General features: G+C 35.3%; 1 protein-coding gene across 1 annotated transcript in view; it reads left to right on the top strand.

Annotated features, from left to right (window-relative positions):
* The window catches only part of Lekr1 (leucine, glutamate and lysine rich 1), a 188,704-nt gene that overhangs the window by 75,908 nt on the left and 91,442 nt on the right, over positions 1–21,354 (top strand). Inside the window, 1 exon segment of the mRNA XM_063249239.1 lies at positions 1,356–1,541. Coding sequence (XP_063105309.1) covers positions 1,356–1,541 — 186 coding nt within the window.

Here is a 21,354-nt window from a genome sequence, read left to right on the forward strand (position 1 = left end):
GTTTTACATATTGCATCTTTCTATTCTTCTCCACCCATAATTTTCTTTATAATTGTATAGAATGTGTCCTAATTTCCATTTTAGAACTGCTACCCACTAATTCATGCTAGCACATTTACATTCACTTTTCTAAATCATGTTGGCAAAAAACCAATGTAATTTCAAATAAAATCCCAAATGTTATACAGATATTGTTATTCATTTATGTGAGTATTTAAAAAGATTACAGAATTGCCATTTGGAATAATTTAAAGGCAAAGAAACAACTACTAAAATATTTCATGCATCATTTAGCAGTGCAACCCTTTTTTTCTCTTATTCAGTCACTACCGAATTTAAATTTATTCATTTATTTTTGAGACACAGTTTCATTATGTAGATCAGGCTAGGTCTGAACTCACTGTGTGGCTTCGGCGGGCCTGGAGCTCATGGTAACTCTCCTGCCTCAGCCTCATACAGAGTACTGAGATTACAGGCATGAGCCACCACAACGGGCCTGAATTTAAATTTAACCCTTTGGTTGGGTGTCAATAGAAAAGAAAAGACATCATGGCTTTCAACTATTTTCTATACTGTGGAAATCAGTATGACTATTTCTAAAAACAAAACAAAACAAAACTAGAATTAGAGGTCCCATTCAACCCGAGGTCCCATTCAACCCACGGTCCCATTCAACCCAATTATAGTCTCCTACATATCTTCCCAGAAGAATTAAAAACATGATGCCAAAATAATATATGTGCACCCATGTTTACAGAAGCACAATTTGTAACAGCTAAATCTTGGAAACAATCCAAATGCCCATCAACTGAAGAATCGATTTTTTAAAAGTGATCTTTTATACAATGGAGTACTACTCAACAATAAAGAAGAATAAACTTGAGAATTTTATAGGTAAATGGATGCAACTCAAGACCATACTCATAAGTAAAATAAATCAGACTCACACATGTAAACATGTTGTCTCCCTAGTATAAGAAACAGAGTAAATATGATTCAAAATGTACAATAGATAGTGAAGTGGGAAAAAGGAACTAAAAGGAAGGGAAAAAGCAAAAATGCAAGTTAATTATATTACTAGTGTATCTTAGTTCATTTAAAAAGGAAGGTTTGTATTAATATTGATTGAAGAATTTTTATGCCTATAACTTGTACTCTGAGTAACTACTTTAAAGATAATATTATACAGTGTATTACTGTTACTGTCCTATTATTGCATATGAAATATTGTTCTACTTTTCTTCTATTAAAAAAATCTTGGCTTTCAACTGTGTTCTAAAAGAAATTCAGTTTTTAGAGAATTACATTTTGTGACTCAGTGTTACCTACTTGTAAACTTCACATTTTCTTTATAGAAATAGATACGTTAAATAAAAGGTTGACAGTGTCCCAGAGAAGTAAGGAATGCCTTGAAGAGGAAATGAAAACTCTCAAGTTGTTGTCAGATGCAGCAATATTGAAATCTCAGCAGATTGAGGCATCCAAACAACAGGAAGGAAACTTGCAAGCCAGATGCTATGATTTGGAAAAAGAAGCACTAGGTAAAGAGAATTCTTTTTTGCTGTTAATTGCAACTGGTCATACACAATAAGGAAATGTCTAAAATTTTTCTTATAATCACAAAATCTTATCTTAGTCTTGCAAGTATACCTAATAGAAACTGGTGATACACTGTGTGTGATTGATGTTTGCTCCCTTCCCTCCAATTTTACTATTATTAAATCAGTATAGTAAAGACATTTTAAGTACAAGTTAAGATTCAAGAAAAATAAAGTTGAATTTACTTTGGTGTATTACTATCTTCAATGGATTAGTGGTTTAGTGGATCCAAATTTTTATTTTTATTTGTAATATTTTGTCTCTGAAATTTAAAATTTAAAGATTATGAAGTGATATGATGAGGGTCTTACAGTGCTGAACATACAGCTATTAATAGTGTTCGTGGCAAAAAGTCACATGACATAAAGTCTACCCTTTCAAGTGTGCTGTACACAATTCAGTAGTTTTAAACGATATTTACACTTTATGCAACAGATCTATAGAACATTTTTATCCTGCAAAACTGAAACTTTATACTCACTAAACAGTACTTTCCTCTCCCCACCCACTCTTGTCAGCGACCTGTTTACTTTCTGTTTCTGTGAATTTAAATCTGTGAGTTTAACTTTTAGATTCTACATGTAAGTGAGGTTATATAGTCTCTCCCTTGTTTTACGTGGCTCAGTACTGTCCATGTTTATCCATATTGTTACAAATGTCAGGATTTCCTTCTTTTTATGAATGAATAGCATTTCAGTGTATATATAAACATGATATTTTCTTTATTCATCTGTCAGTAGATATTTGGGTTGTTTCCACTTCTCCACTATTGTATATAATGCTCCAATGAAATGGGCATGCACACATCTTTAAGACCTTGCTTTGAGTTCTTCTGGATATATATACCTGTGTGGGGATTGTTGGGTCATATGAGCAACGTCCCTACTTTTTGTATCATTAGGTAAATAGTGCCCTTATCATTTACCATTTCAATCAAAAGTGTGTAAAAGTTCTAGTTTCTTTGCATCTTCATCAACAGTTGTTATTTTCTATTGGTTATTTAAATATCTTCCTTGGTAAATTATCTGTTCAAGTCCTTTGCCCATTTAAAAAATCCAGTTATTTGGGTTTTTGTTGTCGCTATTGTTGAATTACAGAAGTTCCTCATAAATTCTACCTATTAACACTTTATTGGGTGCAAGATTCTCCCTTTTCACGGATTGCCTTTTCAACTGTTGGTTGCATTTTTGTTGTGCAAAAGTCTGATATAGTCCCTTTTTTGTGTTTTTCCTTTTTGTGCTTTTGTTACCATATCTAAACAAGCATTGTCAGATTCAGTGTTCTAAAATTTTTCTGTGTCCTTCTAAAAATGAGTTCTATGTTTTAGTCAATCTTCCATTTTCCCAAATGAAAAGATTAAAATTTATTTTGGGGGCATCTTGGGCAAGGCTTTCAAACTTCTCTTTACCTCGGAGGTATGAATGCTTTGGCAGCAGGTCTGGATCTGCGTCTTCACCTCGAGATAGTAAAGAGTCTCTGTAACTTGGTCATGAAGAGAATGGTACGATAAAAGCAGTGCTTCAGAAAAATTAGTCTTTTAGTAACAAATGAAAATGTTTCAAATATCATAATGGGATGGGAACATTTTGCAAAACAGGGAAATCTGAAGAGAAATTGGTGCTAGAAGAGAAGAAAAGGGGTCATCCTGTAAATTTTTGTAGGAATGTGAAATTAGATAAACAATGTGAGATAAAATTTTTAAATGATAAGGTGAATTATCAGTTAGGTGATTATCACTTAAAACCTAAAGTGAACTCTTCTGTGAATTACCTATTTATAGATTTTAGAGGTTTTCAATTATGGTATCAGGGTTTCTCTTTATAATTTTTCATTTTGTGTATATATGTTAATTATCCTTCACAATCAATTATTTCTAATTTATAATTTGTCTGATGACTTTTTATGGTAGATTTTACCAGGTTAAAAGTTTTCATTTTCATATATTCAAATGATAATCTGTATTATAGCTGATGAGTTCTAGTTACAACAGTCCCATTCCTAGATACACTAATACACAAAATCTGCTGGGTTTTCTTTCAGTTAAGTGACTAACATAAAAAATTAATTTTTATGTGGCATGAGATTTAAGGGGTCTAGTTTTTGACCCTTTTCCAAAGGGATGTATCAGCATTACATATTAAACCATTCTTTTCCTATGTACTATGCCCTCTATCATATGTTAAAATTTATTATCAACCAACATCTGTTACCATGTTCTCTTCTGCCTTACTAATTTATTTGATTCGTTAAAATAATATTGATTTTTTTTTTTTTTGTCTTTTTTGTTTTTATCGGTACCAGGGATCGAACTCACGACTGCCTGCTTGCAAGGCAGGCACTTATGCCGCTGAGCTAAATCCCCAGGCCCAATAATATTGATTTTAATATTATAATGACTTATTAGTATGTTCTCCTAGGTGCTTTTTCTTTTTTCACTGTTCTCACTTTTAAAAATGTATTTCATAGGCATTTCTTTTTCCATTTGAACTTTAAGAGATTTTTTTTTTACCTGTAATTCAAAGACTGACAGATCTCTAGTAAAAGTTTTTTTCTCTCTAATCTTTACACCTTTCTGATGTATTCTTTTATTCTTCTATATATTTATTCTTTCATATAAACTTTAAAATAACATTATTTAATTTAAATCCTCACAGAATTTCTAATTAAGTTGTATTAAATTTTGGAGAACTCACACTTTCAGTAATATTGTCTTTTATTACAGAAATCTCCTCATTCAAGAATATGATATGTGCACTAAAAAAAAAAAGAATATACGTGTTCCATTTCCCTATATGTTACTTTACATCCCTTAATCAAATTTTATAGTTTTATTCAAATATTTTATTTTGCCACTCTTGCTAAATTCGTTGCTGCCAGTTTTTCAAGAAAATGAATAAATAATTTTATTTTTAGTTTTATTCCTTTCCTCCCTGTGCCCTTTTTTTAGTATGAGCTCAGGATATATAGCAGTTACATTCATCTTGGGGAATTGGTACGTATGGTGCATCTTAATCATTCTCACTTCCCTTCCCCGTTCCCCCTCATCTCAACCCGTCCCCATCCCCACTTCCCATCTGCACCCAGCCTCACTCCCTGTTTCCTATTATCTGTCTTCTCTTTAGCACTTTAAGTGATTTATATTTTGGATTTGTCATATACGAGAAATCATGCAATATTTAACCTTCTGTGTGTAATCCATTTGACTCAGCGTTATGGTCTTGAAGTACATCCATTTTCCTACAAGTGACTGGAATTTGTCCTTTTTTGTACAACTGAGTTGTACTCCATTGTGTGTAGATACATTTTCTTTATTTGCTCATCTGTTGATGGACCTCTGGGTCACTTAAGAGATTATTATAAGTTGTGTTGCTCATAAAATAGGCATGCATGTGCCACTGTAATATGATATCTCAACTCTTTTGGAAGATACTCATCAGAAGTGTAGCTGAGTCAAATGGAATTTCTGTTTGTAGTTTTTGAGGAATATATTGATTTCCATAGTGGTTGTATCAGTTTATATTTCCACTAACAATGTAAAACGTTCCTTTTCTCCCACATTCTTACCAACATTTTTAATTATTTGATTTTTTTTGTTTTTGATTGATTAATATTAATTTTTTCAAATTTTATTTTATTACTATATGCTTACAGTGTATACATTTTAAAGTTATCCTGGGGAGTTGGTATATGTACATAGTACAACTTGTTTGTTTTTTAAACCTCCTTTCCTTCCCACCTTCTCTTTTAGCTCCTCTTTCCCCCTTTTTATTCTTATTGATACTGTTAATCTTAGTTCTTTATATGTTTATAACATATAAAGTCCTCATTCATTGAGGTTATTAGGACCTTGTACCTGGCATATCTTCACTGTTTTCCCATCCTCTCTCCACCATCCTTCACCTTTTGTACTCTTTTGTACATCTTCCTATCTGTAAGAAATCCATCCCTCTGGCTTGTTCTATCCTTCTTTTATTTTTCTTAGTTTGTATTTTACCTTACTCAGATGAGAGATACCATGTTGTATTCAAATTTGTGTATCTGATTTATTTCACTGAAATCATATTTGACAGATACATATGTATTCCTACAAATGTCTCTAATGTTCTCTTTTTATAACAGTAATGTTCCACTATACATAGATACACTGCCACATTTCTTTTATTCAGTCATCTGTTGATGGGTATACGTAGGCTGTTTCTAGAATTTAGCTATTACAAGCTGCATCATTGTAAACAAGGTAGCCCTTCTTTCTGGAATAAGATGGGGTGTCAATGTTGTTTTGATTTGCATTTCTCTTAAGGCCAGACATGTTGAATTTTTTTTATTTCAAAAAGAGTAAAACCAAACAAAATAAAACAGAGTAAAGCCAATCAAAGCAAAACTATGAAAGTGATGCAGGACTTCAAAACAAGATAATAGGAAACCAATGATGGCTACCATAATATATCTTGTTAACTTTGAAATAGCTACTTTTACTGCCAAATATAATAAAATCAATCAAAACAAAACAATAAAACCAAACTAAACAAAATAATGAAAATGATACACGGTTTCAAAACATAATAAATTAACAATAGCCACTGCCTTCCCTTTTTAGACATTTCTTCCCCTTTCACTTTCATAATACCTACTGCGCGTTTTGAATCCCACTAACTCCTTCTGTTCTTTATGCTAGGAAGACAACACAGTGTTCACCCATGTGATTCCTAGCCATTTCACCTATGAGCATGGTGTCAAGTTGTATCCATTTACCTACAAGAGTCTCAAGGCTTTCTTTCTCTATCGATAAGTAGCTTTCCATTATATAAAAATGCCATACCTTTCTTACTCATTCTGCAGCTGACAGGTGAGCTATTCCTACCTTTTTCTGGTTCACTGTCACGTAGAGAATTGTTCTCTCTCCTTTGATTTTCAGCCTGTGAATTTTCTTTCGAGTTAAATGTGTTTCTTGTACAATGTATATTGATAGATCCTATCTTCTGATCCACTCTGCCTGTGTTTCTTTCTACTGATACATTGAAGCCGTTAATTAATGGTTATGGCCAACATGCACTGGCTCATCTCTGTCATGAATTTTTCCTGCCATTGGCTGCCTACTTTTCCCCTCCATTCACTTGTCTGCCCTGTTCAGTAATCCTCTTCTGTCACTGCTCTTGAGACCATCATCATTTTTATCTTTCTCTAGAATGTCCTTAGGCATTTTCTATAGGGTTGGTTTGGCGGTTCTGAATTCCTTCACTTGTTCTTTTGTCTTGGAATTATCTGTTTCTCCATTAATTTTGAGAGTTTTGCAGGGTACATCAATCTACGTTGGAAGTTGTTTTCTTTCATGACTTGAAATAATTCACTCCAGCCTCATCTTTACTTGATGGTTTGTGTTGAGAAATCTATTGTGATTCTGATGAGTTTTCCTTTTTAAGTGATCTTTTTCTTTTCTCTGATAGTTTTTAATATTCTGTTCTTGTGTTGAATTTCTGGGATCTTGATTAATGTATGTCGAGTGTAGATTTATTTTGGTTATGGGTAGCTGGAGTTCTACCACTCATCTGTATGTCATTTCCTTTTCCCATGCTTGGGAAGTTTTCTGCTATTACTTCTGTAAATAGACTTTTATGTCACTTGTGTTGACGCCTTCTTTTTCACTGACACCTATTATTCTTAAGTTATTTTTCTGTGTGTCATCTTGCAGGCATTGAATTGTTATTTTCTAGGTTCCTTGTTATTTTTAAGAGATCTTTCCTTTTGCCATCACAAGCTGCAAACCTATTCAAGGTCTGAAAGCCTATCTTCAGATTCTTTCAAGTGGTTTTTGTCAGCTTTGAATAGAGTTTTTAGTTTCCTGGATATCTCTTTGAATCTGATTCATGTGTTCTAAATCTTTTTTATATTGTTCATTCAAGATTTCCCTCATTTTGTTATGCGCCTGTATGTTTTTTTTTTTTTAATTTTTATTTAAGGAGAAAAGAAAAGAAAGAAAAAAAAACAGTGAAGGGGTACAAGTTATACAGGTTTACAGAATAAAAAAATGCGCAGTAGGAAATCACTAGTTAATGGATTACATATTGCCATCTTAGAAATAATTGTTCAAGTCACAAAATTAAAGCTTGTAGAGTGGACATTCCAACAATGATACTGCAAACAGTTCTGTTCAATGATCAATAAAACTCTGTGATATCATTTTCTATCTTATACTTTTAAATATACATGCAGTTATATAGTTTAGAGCACTTTCTTTTCCTCTCTTTTGTACAGTGACTATTACACATTTTGGGTTTCATTGCTCCCACAGTTCTTGTTGCTTTTTTGGAAGAGAGTAAAACCAAATGTGACATAACAGAACAGAATCGGTCAAGTCAAAAGGGTGGACATAATAGATAATATAAAAACATAATACAAGGTGATCAACAATGGTTACCATAATGCCTCCCGCTATTTCTAATAGAATTGCCTATATCATTAGTTGTAATACAATTGAACAAAACCGTAAAGAATAAAACCGACAAAACCAAAACATTGGAGATATTATAGGTCTTCAAAAGTAGATAAAAGTCAACGAGAATGGGCGTTATAATGGATCTCATTATCTTCACAGCTGATGCCTAAACTTTCGAACCTGATACTATCCAGCAAAACAGAATAGGGGAACATCAGTTAAAAACTAGATGGTGAGAGTAATACAGGGCTTTAAATCGAGATAATGGAAAGTCAAAGTGGGTTACTATAATATATCCTGCTATTTTTTTCCTTTAATTAAAAGGATAAAAATAAAAAAGTAAATAATGGAGTGGAGTTTGAGATAAAAGAGGGCATAACAGCGAAACAGCGCAGATCAAAACATAACCATTTAAGCAGAATAGTGTTTCACCACCAGATAATCCTGACCTAAAAGTAGTTATCATATTGTCTCTTTCCTTGAAATCCTTGAGTACAACTTCGTATACTGTAGCATTAAGTATATCAAAACAATGTAAAACCATTTAAGAGAATGACAGCATTACAGAGTATTTAGAATCGACTAACAGAAAATGAACAATGGTTTCTGTATAATCTCCTTGTCTTTAAAAGGTTTTTGCTTATACTATCGTACATAATAAAATCCAATAAGATACAACCTATTTAGACCATTGGAGACAGAAGAACAAAAGCTAGGTGACACTTCAAAACAAGATGATACTAAATCAGTATTACCTATTAAGATGTCATTTTCTCCAAAATAGCTGTTCCTATCATCCAATCTTCTCTGCCTCATTTCTGTTGAGCTCTTTTTCTGTCAGTAGCTGTCAGTTTGTCTTCTTCATTTTGTTCTTGCTCCGTTCGTTGTGGCCTCCCTGCCACTATTTCTGGATTCTTTGTATTTTTCTTTTTTTAGAATATCCTGCAATACTCTCTTTGAGTTGAATTGGTGGTTGCAAATTCCCCCAGTTCCTCTTTATCTTGGAAGCACCCCGTTTTTCCATCAATTTCCAGGGACAGTTATGCAGGATATCTCAATCTTGGCTGTAGATTATTATCTTTCAAAGCTTGAATTATTTCTCCCCATGCTCTTCGTGATTTGATGGTTTGTGAAGAGAAATCTGCTGTAATTTTGATGGGTCTTCCCTTGTAAGTGATCTGTTTCTTGTCTCTTACAGCTTTTAATATTCTGTTCTTGTATTGAATTTCTGGAATTTTTATTATTATATGTCTGGGTGTTTCTCTGTTAGGGTTGTAGGTAGCTGGGGTCCTGTATGCCTCATACATTTGAGTATCTTTACCTTTTGCTAAATTAGGAAAATTCTCCTGGATTATTTCTGTGAGTAGCTTTTGTAGTTCACTTGTTTGTGTCCCTACTTCTTCTTTTATGTTCTTAATCCTTAAGTTATGGCTCCTCTTATCATCTTCTTGTCTTTGTATTATTGCTGTGTGTTTCTTTGTTATTTTTAAGAAGTTTTTCATTTCATTCTCCCATGTTTCAAGTCTGCCCTCCAATTCAGATAGTCTGTCCTTAGTTTCTTTCAAGCTGTTATGCCAGTCTTGGGTAGACTTCTTGATTTCTTGATAGTCCCTTTGCACCTGCTTCACATACTCAATGCTTTCTCTGTTTTCTCCATCAAGCAATTCTCCCCTCTTTTTCTGTTCTTCCACTCCACCATCTGCTTTTTCCTGGGTGGTGCTTAGCATTTCTCTAACTATTCTGCATACTTCTAGCTTCAGGTCATTGATAACTTCATTCCTGAATTGGTCTATGAGGCTCTCTAAATGGCGCTTAATGTATATTGGTACAGTGTCCACTATTGCCTGATTCTCAGGATTGGGGGTCGAGGAGCCTTTTTTGTTGCTTCCCTTCCCCATATTTTCTGTTCCTTATGAAATGTAATCTTACATAGGAGGCCCGGCTTCCCTGCCTGTCAGCTACAGCTTGATCGAATTGCGCTGGCTAGTTGTTCCAGCTCACTGCTGCGCCCCAGGGAGTTGCGGAGGAGGCAGCCTACGCGGAAGTCGGTCGCTCCTCCGGGCCACCGTCAGGCTCTGGGATCTGGGCTAGGCCAGCCTAGGGGGTCCGCGAGCAGCGTCCCTCCGGCCAGGCACCTTTCACCAATCCCGTCTGAGAGGGAACCGTGCGGCTGCAGTTGCCGCCGCGCCCTGCTCTTACAGGACTGCCCGCGCCCAGAAAATCCTCCGCTGGAGTCAGACTGCGGTAGGGAGTCAGTTCCTCGCTCACCTCGCCTCCAGTCAGCCTTCCTTCCTGTCCGTCGCGTTTCCGACTCCGTTTCCAGACTCCCGTTCCCGAGCTCGGTGGTCGCGTCTCTCCTTGCTGAGCCGCTGTGGAGGTAGCCAGCCGCCGCGCGGCGGGAAATCCAAACCGCGGTTTCCAATGGCGCGGAGTCGAGCCTCCACACCGAGATTTTTCTGTTCCTATTTTAGCGCCAGGACTGTATTCCAAGTTGGATTCTCTCAGCCCAGTTTGTTCCTGAGTCAGCAGAGCATATCTCTACTGGTTCGTATCTCCTTAGTCCGCATCATTCCTGGCCTCTGAGCCGAGCCTTTAGAGAGCGTTCAGTAGTTGCTGTTGTCTGTCCGCCATGTTCTCCAGAGTTCCACTCCTGTATGTTTTTATCCATGTCTTCTTTAGATACACTCAGCAATTCTTTTATTATGTTTCTCATTTCTTCTTTTACCTGAGATAGTATTTCTGTTCTAATTTCTTTTATAGCCTCATGTAGTTGTTTCTTTACTTCAGTTGCCATCACTTCAGAAACTTCAGGAGTGTGACTCCTGATCTCGTCTGTGTTTGTATCTCCTGGCCTTGCTCTGTTTGGGTTGGAGGCCAGAGACTGCCTTTTGCTTCTTTGTCTTGACATTTTCCTAGGTTCTTCCAGAAAGCAGATAGTGGGGTCCTAGGCATCTCCTGCACTGGCTACAATTTCTCCTGGGTATGACTGTTTCTGGAACAGTGCATGAGTATCTAATGGTGGAAGTTGGGTGCACTGGTGCAGGGCTGGCTGCTGTTTTTCCCAGCCTGCACTGGTTCCCTGATGGCGGCTGGAGTATACATGAAGGTAAGACTGGCCACTGCCTCCTGGACCTGAGCTGGTTACTGACCGGGAGCGAATATACCCATTTTTACAAAATATTAATAATGGAAACTAATGGCTTTTCTTAATGCTGAGTACATGATCAATTCTTGTAAGATTTCTTTGAAATATGAAGCAAAATACAGTTTTCTACTTGAGAATCCTTGCAAACACCCTACAGAGTGGGTGCTATTATTATATCAATTCTATAAATAAGGAAACTAAGACCTAAATTAAGTTGAAGGACCTTTCCAAGCTAATAAATATTGAAGCCAAACTTTGTACCTAGGCAGTCCAATTCATATGCCTACTCTCTTTTCTACCGTGTCATTTGTCACATGGTTGTTGACATTTACCAATCAATAACTATTCATCAGATGATGTGCTAAGTATTGGCATACATTATCACATTTATCCCTGGAGGGGTAAATACCAATATTATCCTCTTTCTACTAGTGATGAAATTCAACCTTTTTCATGTAATTTGCTTTAGAATACAAAGTTAGTGTCAACAAAGAGTATGCTTTAATAATGATAAACATTAATTAAATGTCCCATTTTGTTTGTAACATCTTTATAGTGTTGAATACTGTTTTCCAGTGGATATTGACAGTTTGGAATCTGGAAATCATTTATTCAGAGACACTCGAGAGACCTGGAAATGTACAACATTTATAAGAAAAGGCTTGCCATGTAGAAAATAGAGAAAAAAATTAGTCCTCCCCCCCAACCATTCCAACTAAGACTACAAAGTTAAAATTTTTGAAAAGCAAATTTTAGAAAATAACTTTATTTTAGTGTAACCTTTTAACAATATAGGGGTACCTTATAAAAAAAAACTGGGCCAAATCTGAATGGCCAACTTTCAGGAATATTCAAAAAAGATTTCCAGATTTGATGGGAATTTAGATATTTAGAACTCTAATATTCTAAAGTTTCAAACACTTTATTTTACTAGTGGGTATAATATAAGGAATGAGGGGCTGGGGATTTAGCTCAGCGGCATAAGTACCTGCCTTGCAAGCAGGTGGTCCTGAGTTCGATCCGTGGTACCGATAAAAAAAAAAAAAAAAAAAAAAAGAAAGAAAAAAAATATAAGGAATGAATAAATCAACTCACAACTGTGAGAATATGCATGTTGTATTCAAATGAATTTCTTATACCTGTAACCTGAAATAAAACAACATATGGAGTTTTGATTTTATGATACAGAAAAAGCAAAATATGGCAAACTCTGCTTAAGAGTTACTCTTGAGTTTCTTAGAAAATTGAAAATCTCCATATCTTGAACTTTCTTCTTTACTTGGAATTTCCTATACCAGGTGCTAGTAATGCTGAAAATATAGTTGCGAAATTCTTTAATATATGAATAATAGATTCTTATGGATGTTTTAGAGTTTAGCTTTGACCTCTCAAAATAAAACACTATCAAAATTAAATATTGTGAATATTTATGATGAAATAAAAATAAAACTACTGTGGTCAGTTTTCACAGATAACAAAACTCAAAGGTGGGGTAGCAAATTGTATTGGTGAGATACATTGCTAGGGAGACTGTAATTTGGTATAGCTCCTATACAGAATAGTTTGTTAATATCTGTCTGAAATACAAATGCACCTCCTTTTGATTTTACAGTTTTATTTCTGGGCATTAACATATAGTTATGCCTCCTAATAAGACAAATAATAGATGTAAAAAGTCACTTATTGAGGCCAGGTGTGTGGCACATGCCTATAATTCCAGCACTCAGGAGGCCGAGGCAAGAAAATCATAGCAAGTTTGAGACTAGCCTGGGCTATGAAGTGGGATAAAGGGCAGCCTGAACTGCATAGTGAGACCCTGTCTCAAAAAGACCGAAAAAAAAAAAAAAAAAAAAGCCATTCATTGAAGAACAGTAATAGTGAAAGAGAGCAAGCAATCTAAAAGTTCACAACAGGTGACAGATTAAATTAGTTGCACAGTACTCCAACAGAATTCATGCAGTCATAAAAATAGTGAGCAAGTTCCTTGTATATTGGTGTAGAGAGTTTTCCAAATTATACTATCATTTAAGGAAAGCAGGACATAGAACATTACATATATTCCATAATATAATTTGTGTTAAAAGAGTATATAAAATATATGCATTCATATTCACATTATGTAATTTTTCTATATTTTTTGATATATTTTGATGTTTTTAGCTATTTGGGGGTAAAGGAAATATTTACTTATGATAGGAAAATAAGATAATAGAAATTAGGTCAATGATAGGTAAATGGAATAAGACTTACAGGACTCTGTAATTTGAGACTTACAGAAAAAATATTAAAAGATAACACAGAATTCTAATATACCACCATCCCCCATTGTTACCATCTCTCATTAGTATAGCATCTTTGTTACAACTAGTAAACCAATATTGACAAATTATTATCAAGTTCATTTTTTCTTTTGCATTTCCTTAGTTTCTTGTAAAGTGCTTTTTCTGTTTCCAGACCTCATCCATTGCACCATGTTATGTTTAGTTGTGATATCATTTTAGGCTCCTCTTTACTATGATGGTTTTTCAGGTTTTTCTTTCTTTTGACATTCTTAGCAATTTGAAGCAGTAACTAGTCAGGTATATTATAGGATATTAAAATTACTAATTCCATTAGAATTATCTGTCTTTCTCATGATAACAGTGGAGTCATGAGTTTAGGAGAGGAAAAGCACAAAGTAGAATGCCATTTTCATTAAATCTTGTCAGGAGTGGAATACTGCCCACATGATTTGTGACTGTTGACGGTGACCTTTATCACCCAGTCACAGCAGTACTTGTCTGATTTCTCTACAGCAAAATTAATCTTCTCCTCCTTTCCATGCTGTCTCCTTGGAAGTCTTTGTATGCATACCAGACTTGAGAGGGAAGTTCTGTTCCCTCTTCTTTAAGTAGAAAAATTATAATATATAACTTATTTGGAATCTGTATGGGAAAGTCATTCCTCATTTATTATTATTTGAGCATAGACTTATGAATATTTTACAGTCCAGCTATAATCCCTCATGGATCCCAGAGGGGAGAGATGAATATGCATACCACGTTTGATACACAACACTGTGAGAACTGAGATAGAAACTTTGCAGTCTTTCCTAAATTTGTAATTCCATAGCTTTCTGGGTTAGCTTCCCATTCTTGTGATAAAATATCTAAGATAATCAATTTAAAAGGAGGAATAGGTTGTTTTGGCTCACAGTTTCAAAGGCTTCAGCTGATGTTCATTTGGCTGTGGTGACACAGTAAATCATGGCATGGGCACAGGGCAGAGGCAGTCTGTGTACCTCATGGCAGCTGGGAAGCAAAGGAAGAGACAAGAAGGGACCATGATCCCAATCTCCCCTCCAAGAGTCCTCAGTGTCCTAACTTCCTCCCAGAAGGCCACATCTCTTAAAAGTTCCAGCAACCTCCAAAAGCACTTGGGGCTGGTGACCAATCCTATAACACATGGGCCTTTGTGAGACATCTGAAATTCAAAGCACAGTACCTTCCTGAACCACTGTAAACACATCTGAAAAATGAGTGGGAAACAAATGCTACTACTTTGGTGCAATTCAATCAGTGTACCAAAAAGATATCTGTGGATGATGTAAGAGGTACATTTACAAGTATTTTTCTAAATGTTTTTACAATTCTCATACTGACCTGGGAATGAATAAAATTATTGATTAAAAATAAACAATTGGGTGCCCTAATGATAGGTACGTAAGAAGTAGTATTTTTCATTGTTAGTTGAGAGTAACTCTAATCAGACTTACACAATTTATGTGATTTTAACCTAAAGAAATGTAACAGCTTTAATTGTTTTTGCTAATGTAACATGGGTATTATCTAAAGAATCAATCTATTGAACGCTAGCAGCAAAAATGAAGCTCTGATTTAGTCTTCAAACTGTGAGGCTTTTTACCTTGCAGTTACACACCCTTTAGAAGAGTATGTGTTATATCTGTAACTGTACAACATCTACCTGAAGACTGAACAGACCAGAACCTCCACCTGTACTTCTGATTTGAATACACTATACTTAATGAAGGTGAGGATTTAACGAGTATAAACATGGTGGTGAATTAGTACAACATTGTTCTGAGGAGGTTTTTACTGCAGAAAGTAGAATGTGAGCTAAATCTTAAAAAATATGCTGGATTATTACATTTTGTTTTTGCAATGTTTTTTATTCTGAAAGTAATAAAATACAACGGAACAAGACAGAACAAAGCCAATCGAGACAACGCAGTGAAATTGGAACAGAACTTCAAAGTAGGATACCAGGATAACAGTAATAGTTACATAGTATCTCTCGTTATCTTCACAATAGCTGTCCATTCAATCAGGTATAGCAAAATCAAACCAAAAACAGAATATTATAAAATCTATCAAAACAATATTGAATAGGGCAAGATAATCAGAACAAAGCATAACACCGAAAACAATCTTTGCCTTCAAAGAGATGATAGACGGAAATCCCCCATATTTGCTATATTGCGTATGGTCATCCTCCTAAGAGATGCTCGGACCTCTAGCTCCCAGTTGCTAACGGGGATGGGAGTGGGATGTTTGATTCTTAGCCCACGCACCGGTAGGCTCACTGGAGACACTGGCTGGCTCTCTTCCAGGCTCGCCCGCAGCTCGCTTGGGCCATGGCTGCTTACCAGGAAGGTGGGCAGGCTGCTTTCTTGTTCATCGCCCTAAGTTCCAACATGGATGGATTTCGGGAGATGCTGACTGGTTCTATTCAAGGCTCACCTGCAGCTTGCTCGGACCTTGGCTGCTTACCAGAAAGGCGGGCCAGGATTATTACATTTTTAAATAAAGTTTATTTAGTGCTTAACATCAGAAATTTTAAAAAGGGGAAATATTACTCCTATTTTCATATCTCCATATTCCTTTAAGATTTATATTCACAAATACATGTATTTAAACCAAATTACAATTATACATTTTTTTGCAGTTTTTTCACTATGTCACATAATCATAAACAGTGTTACTGGGTTGATTTCCAATGTCCCTGTTGATACTTTTCAAGTCTGTATAATGTTCCAAATACCAACATTTGGAGTATGTGATAATTTCTTACCCATTTCATTAGTTTTAGGCATAAATTACTATAATTCTAATCTTTCACATATACATATGATCTTTGAACATTAGATAATTTTCTACTTATAAATTATTTCCCAAATACAAATTTGGAAAGAGATTGCTTGATAAAAAACATTTCTATGAGTTACAAAATATAGTATCAATAATTTATATGGTGATATGAAGGGCAACTTTGCCATTAACACCTATGTAACAATTAACAACATAGAATTTTTAGAAAAGAGAATGGCAGAGTGATAGATCCAGTAGCAAAAGGTAGGCTTTCCAAGATCTGGAATTTAGACACTGGAAAATAACAACTCGTTGAAGAGAAAAAGAGAAGCGGATCACTGGGAATCAGGAAGGAAAATTAGAAACTATGGAAGGGTTGGAGAGTTGCTAATGCAAAGCAAAGAAGTACTCTCCCTGGCTGTCACAACCTGCAGGAGGGGAACCAGTCTTGCCACAAGCAAAGAAAGTGCCCAAGACTGGAGATCCAAAAAAAAAAGGGTAGCAGAACCCACAGTCTTTGTGCACTGCAAAAACAGCATGAGTTTTATTCTGAGAGGACTGCTGCACAACTTCATTTCAGGGCTCCCAGTAAATCCCTCCACAAGAACTGGGTGAGAGATAACCATCAAGAGAGACATCTGTGGACAGTCGGAAAGAGAGCCCCTGAGAAGTCGGCCCCCAGTAGTAAGAAACCAGCCTGGCCTGAATTACACTGAGAAGGTTGGGTCTGATGGCGAGGGCTGGCAGTAAGCACTTGAACCTTACCCGGTTGCCCACATGCAGATCTGAGGTCTGAATGCCTTCCCCACCCACCAGGGTGACCAAGGCCATGTCTCAGGGTGGACATTGCCATAGCCTGCAGACTCCAAACCTGAAGGGGATCCTAGCAGGAAACCAGCTGTGCAAAATTATAGGACACCTTTTCTCACTGCTTTTTGCTCTTTTCTTATTCCTTTTTTCTTTTTTCTCTAAATCCTTTCTTTTTTCCTTTTAACTTTTTCTCCATGTTATTTATGGATAAATAAATAGAAAAACACTTTTTCGTTCTCCATATTATTTCCTTTTCTCCCCTTTTTATCTTCTGTTTCCATTGTTATCTTTATCTAATTCTATAAATATTCTCCTACTACATAATAGGATCATTTGCTTTCTTTTTTCTCTTTGTTCTCATCTCCTATAGTTTAAGTTTTCCTTTGGCATTTCCTCATCCCTTGTAACTTTAATAGTATGACCATTAAGCTTTATAAATCTTCAGATCATTAACTCCATGTTACTACTGTTGAATTTGTTTTTATCCTTAGTGGAGGTAGAAAGCCCATCCATGGGTGCTGACTAGGAGTAAAGCAAAAGCCATGGGCTAAATTATTTGAAGAGATAACAGAGAAGATTAAAAAACAGATCAATGATATGATGGGAGGAACTATAGAAACTATAACTAATCAGATAATGGAGGTAGAGGACAAAACAGTGAGAAAACATAGAAGACACTACTGCACAGCTAGGATACACAAATAATAGATGGACAATTTAGAAAAGAACTGTCAGCTGAGTGTAGAGAAATAACACCCCAGTATTTACAAGTCCATCTGGTAGCTAGTTCTTGATTTGGAATACCATTTTCTAATAAGTGGAATTAGAGTTCTTTGGAGAGTGGCTGATTCTAGCACCAGGGTAGAAAACGTGTCAGGTGACCTTTTCCTATAGTGCCAGAATAAAAACATTCCGGATTGTTAGGAATATTCAAAAGATGCAGAATGCAGGAGCCAACTGAAAGAACTGTGAAGAGCCAAAGCTAGGAAACTGTAGCAAAGACATTAATGAAGCAGAGGTTCACGAACTACTTGGAAGCTTAAGGCTATACTACTTCAAAGGCCAGTCTAGTGAATTTAGCAAAACCTTGTCTCAAAAGAAAATTTTAAAGGGGCTGGAGAAAATAGCGCAGAGATCAAATGCTTGCCTAGCATATGTGAGGCTCTGAGTTTTAGCTCTGTACTGCAAAAGAAAAAAATAGTAGTATTGGGCTTTTCCCCAAGTTCCTACCTCCAGTGTTCCAAGCTTATCCCTCCACTCTGCTCCTCTTACCTGCTCACTTTCTATTAGTCATAGTCTGATTTCATCTCTTCCAGGAACATGTTCACTATCTTACCACAACTCATATGCTGCATTTGTTGGCCCTGTGCTATGTTCTTAGATTTTTCTCTTTTTTTTTTTCTATCTTTGCTTCACTTTACTTCTCTTTTGCCTTTTTTTCGTCCCTTTCTTCTGCTGTCTCTATCTCCCTCTTCCCTTTCTTCTTTTTGCAAATATTTATTGGGTATCTACCTTATGCCAACCAGTAGGCTTTGTCTTCTCTTAGACTTTTGATGTCCTCCCAACTCTTCATGAGCTTTCACAGGACTTCTTACCTCCTAGCTCACACCCGTTCCATGTCCAGGAATTCTTATCTAACAATTTCTTGACAGGGTATTTTGTCCTCAGTACTAACGATATTTTGTAAATTTTCTAGCCCTAGAGATGGTACCACTCAAATCATTTTGTTTTTGCTTCTCTACCATATTATGACATTTGCTCATAGTTTTTCATGAACTTCCATCATATTTTTAACCTACTTTCTTTTAATGCTTGCCAATTTTTTGTACTAGTGAAGATCTGTAAGACTATTATCTTGATATCATTATCTATAGCTTTTGTATATTACCAATCTAGAAATCATGTCACTTTTTGTTTTTTATTGGTACTGGGGACTGAACTCAGGGCCTTGCACATGCTCAGCAAGCATTCGATCCTGAGCTATAATCCCATGTCATTTCTTTCTTTCTTAAATCTGATTCTAAGGATTTACATGTTTAGACTTCTTCCTAAAGCTATTTTGCCAGCTTCTCAGTTACAGAACCAACTTTGACTGTTAAATATTATAATAAGCTTCCTTCCTAGTACTGACTCACTTGAATTTCTATGTAGTGACCTGTTATTGAGACTCTTGGTTGTTATTCTTTCTTAGTGTTTCTCTCTTAATAAATTAGTTAAAACATTACATTTTTTCCGGACCAACCTGAAATATATCTCCTTATACCTTGACTAATCTAGTACCATTTTGGTTTTTATATTGTTTAAAATGTTCTATTCTTTTTTTTTTTTTTTTTATCGGTACCAGGGATCGAACTCACAACTGCCTGCTTGCAAGGCAGGTGCTTATGCCTCTGAGCTAAATCCCTAGCCCTGTTTAAAATGTTCTAGTGTTTTATATACCCACATCTCTATTAGTTTTAGAATTCTCTTACAATAAACTTCACCTTAATCCATTTTAACTCTCTGTGGTGTCTTCTAGCCCTCTCCCACCCTGTATTGCCCACCTCTGTGTTGTTAATTAAAAGCATTCAAGACCACGAGTCAGAAGATGATATAATGGTCAGGTGACCCTGGCATGCCGCCTGTCCCCAGTGTGTGTCCATGCCCAGCTAACCAGCAGGCCAGACTAAGATCTCAGAAGCCTCTTCCAGTTCTTGATGCCATTTTCTTGTTCCTGGAGTTAAATAAATATGCACATTTCTACATTTTATTACTTTTTTCTTTTAAATGACCAGTGAACTATTTAAACTTTGATTCAGCTATATAGTTTTTATGATTATTACTTTTCTAAAATAAAAACATTTAACTTAGCTCTCTGGGGAGCTGAGGGAGGAGCACTGCAAGTTTGAGCTCAGCCCAGGAAACATAAAAACAAGGTAAGACTTTGTCTCAAGGCAAAGGCTCTTGGGTTCATTTCCTAGTACCTAGTACTGCAAGAAAACAAAACAAAACAAAACATTAGAAAAAACCCTTTTAACTGTATTTAGACCATATTTTCTCTTTGTCTTTTGAAATATAGATGCTCAGAATTTAAACATATTTTAATTATGGTTCATATAATTTAATAGTGGCATAAGAATAAATAATGAGATGTAAATAGCAGCCTAATCTTACAGGTAAGATTTAATTTTTTCAGAGGAAAATAAACAAAATAGAAATTTGAGAACTAAATTGTTGGCTCCCTTTTAAAAGATTGATTTACATAAGTTTTGTAATTTTATGTTTAGTTCACACTAATATTACTTCCAAAAGTACAATTTATCTCAATTGATAATACTCCTCTCAGAGGTCATTATGACCCACAAATCAGTCCACTTAAGTGATTTTCCTTCCACCTGGGAGAATAAAGTGTCCTTTACTTCTTGTCAGCAGTTACAAATATTGGAGGATTAGTTCAGGTAAATCATTTCAGCATTAATATCCTTCCTTCGATTTATTTGACCAACTTTCAAATTTATTCCAAGTGAAAAAACATAAACTTTTTGGCATAATAAATAATATGCAGTTGTTTAATGAAATTATTTTGGATGTAATGTTTTAACATCCCAACTGAATATTTTTTAAAAATAGCATTATTAAGATATAATTTATATGTCATAAAATTCACCCATTTTAAGTTAGGTGAGTTTTAGGATATTTACAGAATTGTGTGACTACTGTCATAATCTGAGATTAGAGCATTTCTGTCACCCCAAAAAGAAACTTTCTGACTATGAATAGTCCCTTTCCACTCCTGCTCCCGACCCCACAATCATTAATCTTACTTTCTCTTTTTGTAGATTTGCTTATGTTCGACATTTGGTACAAACAGAACTGTATATATTGTCACTTGTGTGATAGCATATTATTTGTGAGTTCATCCAGGTTGTAGCATGTGTGAATACTGCGTTCCTTAATGAGTAGCTTTTCTAAGAAAGTTAAAAAAAAATCAAAATGAGTGATATATTTTAGTCGAAAAAATTCTGAGTCAGGAACCAAATACTTCTGCTTTCTGGACCTTTTAATGTCTTTTACATGCCTTTCGGACAAGTTACTACTTTCTTTGAGTCAGTTACTTAATTTATAAAATGAGAATAGGGTGGCTTTTGCTACCTATCTTAAAGCAACAGGAGAATAAACAAGATTAAATGTAGTACTGTAATGCATAAAGAATCAGAGGAAGACAAGATGCTAAAATACAATTTTAAAGCAAACCAAATGGTTACTTTTAGGATAAAAATTAATGAGTTTCCTTAAAAAAC

Source organism: Cavia porcellus, unplaced genomic scaffold (assembly GCF_034190915.1).
Source record: "Cavia porcellus strain 051 isolate PalLab524CR breed Dunkin Hartley unplaced genomic scaffold, mCavPor4.1 scaffold_5, whole genome shotgun sequence".
Taxonomy (NCBI): domain Eukaryota; kingdom Metazoa; phylum Chordata; class Mammalia; order Rodentia; family Caviidae; genus Cavia; species Cavia porcellus.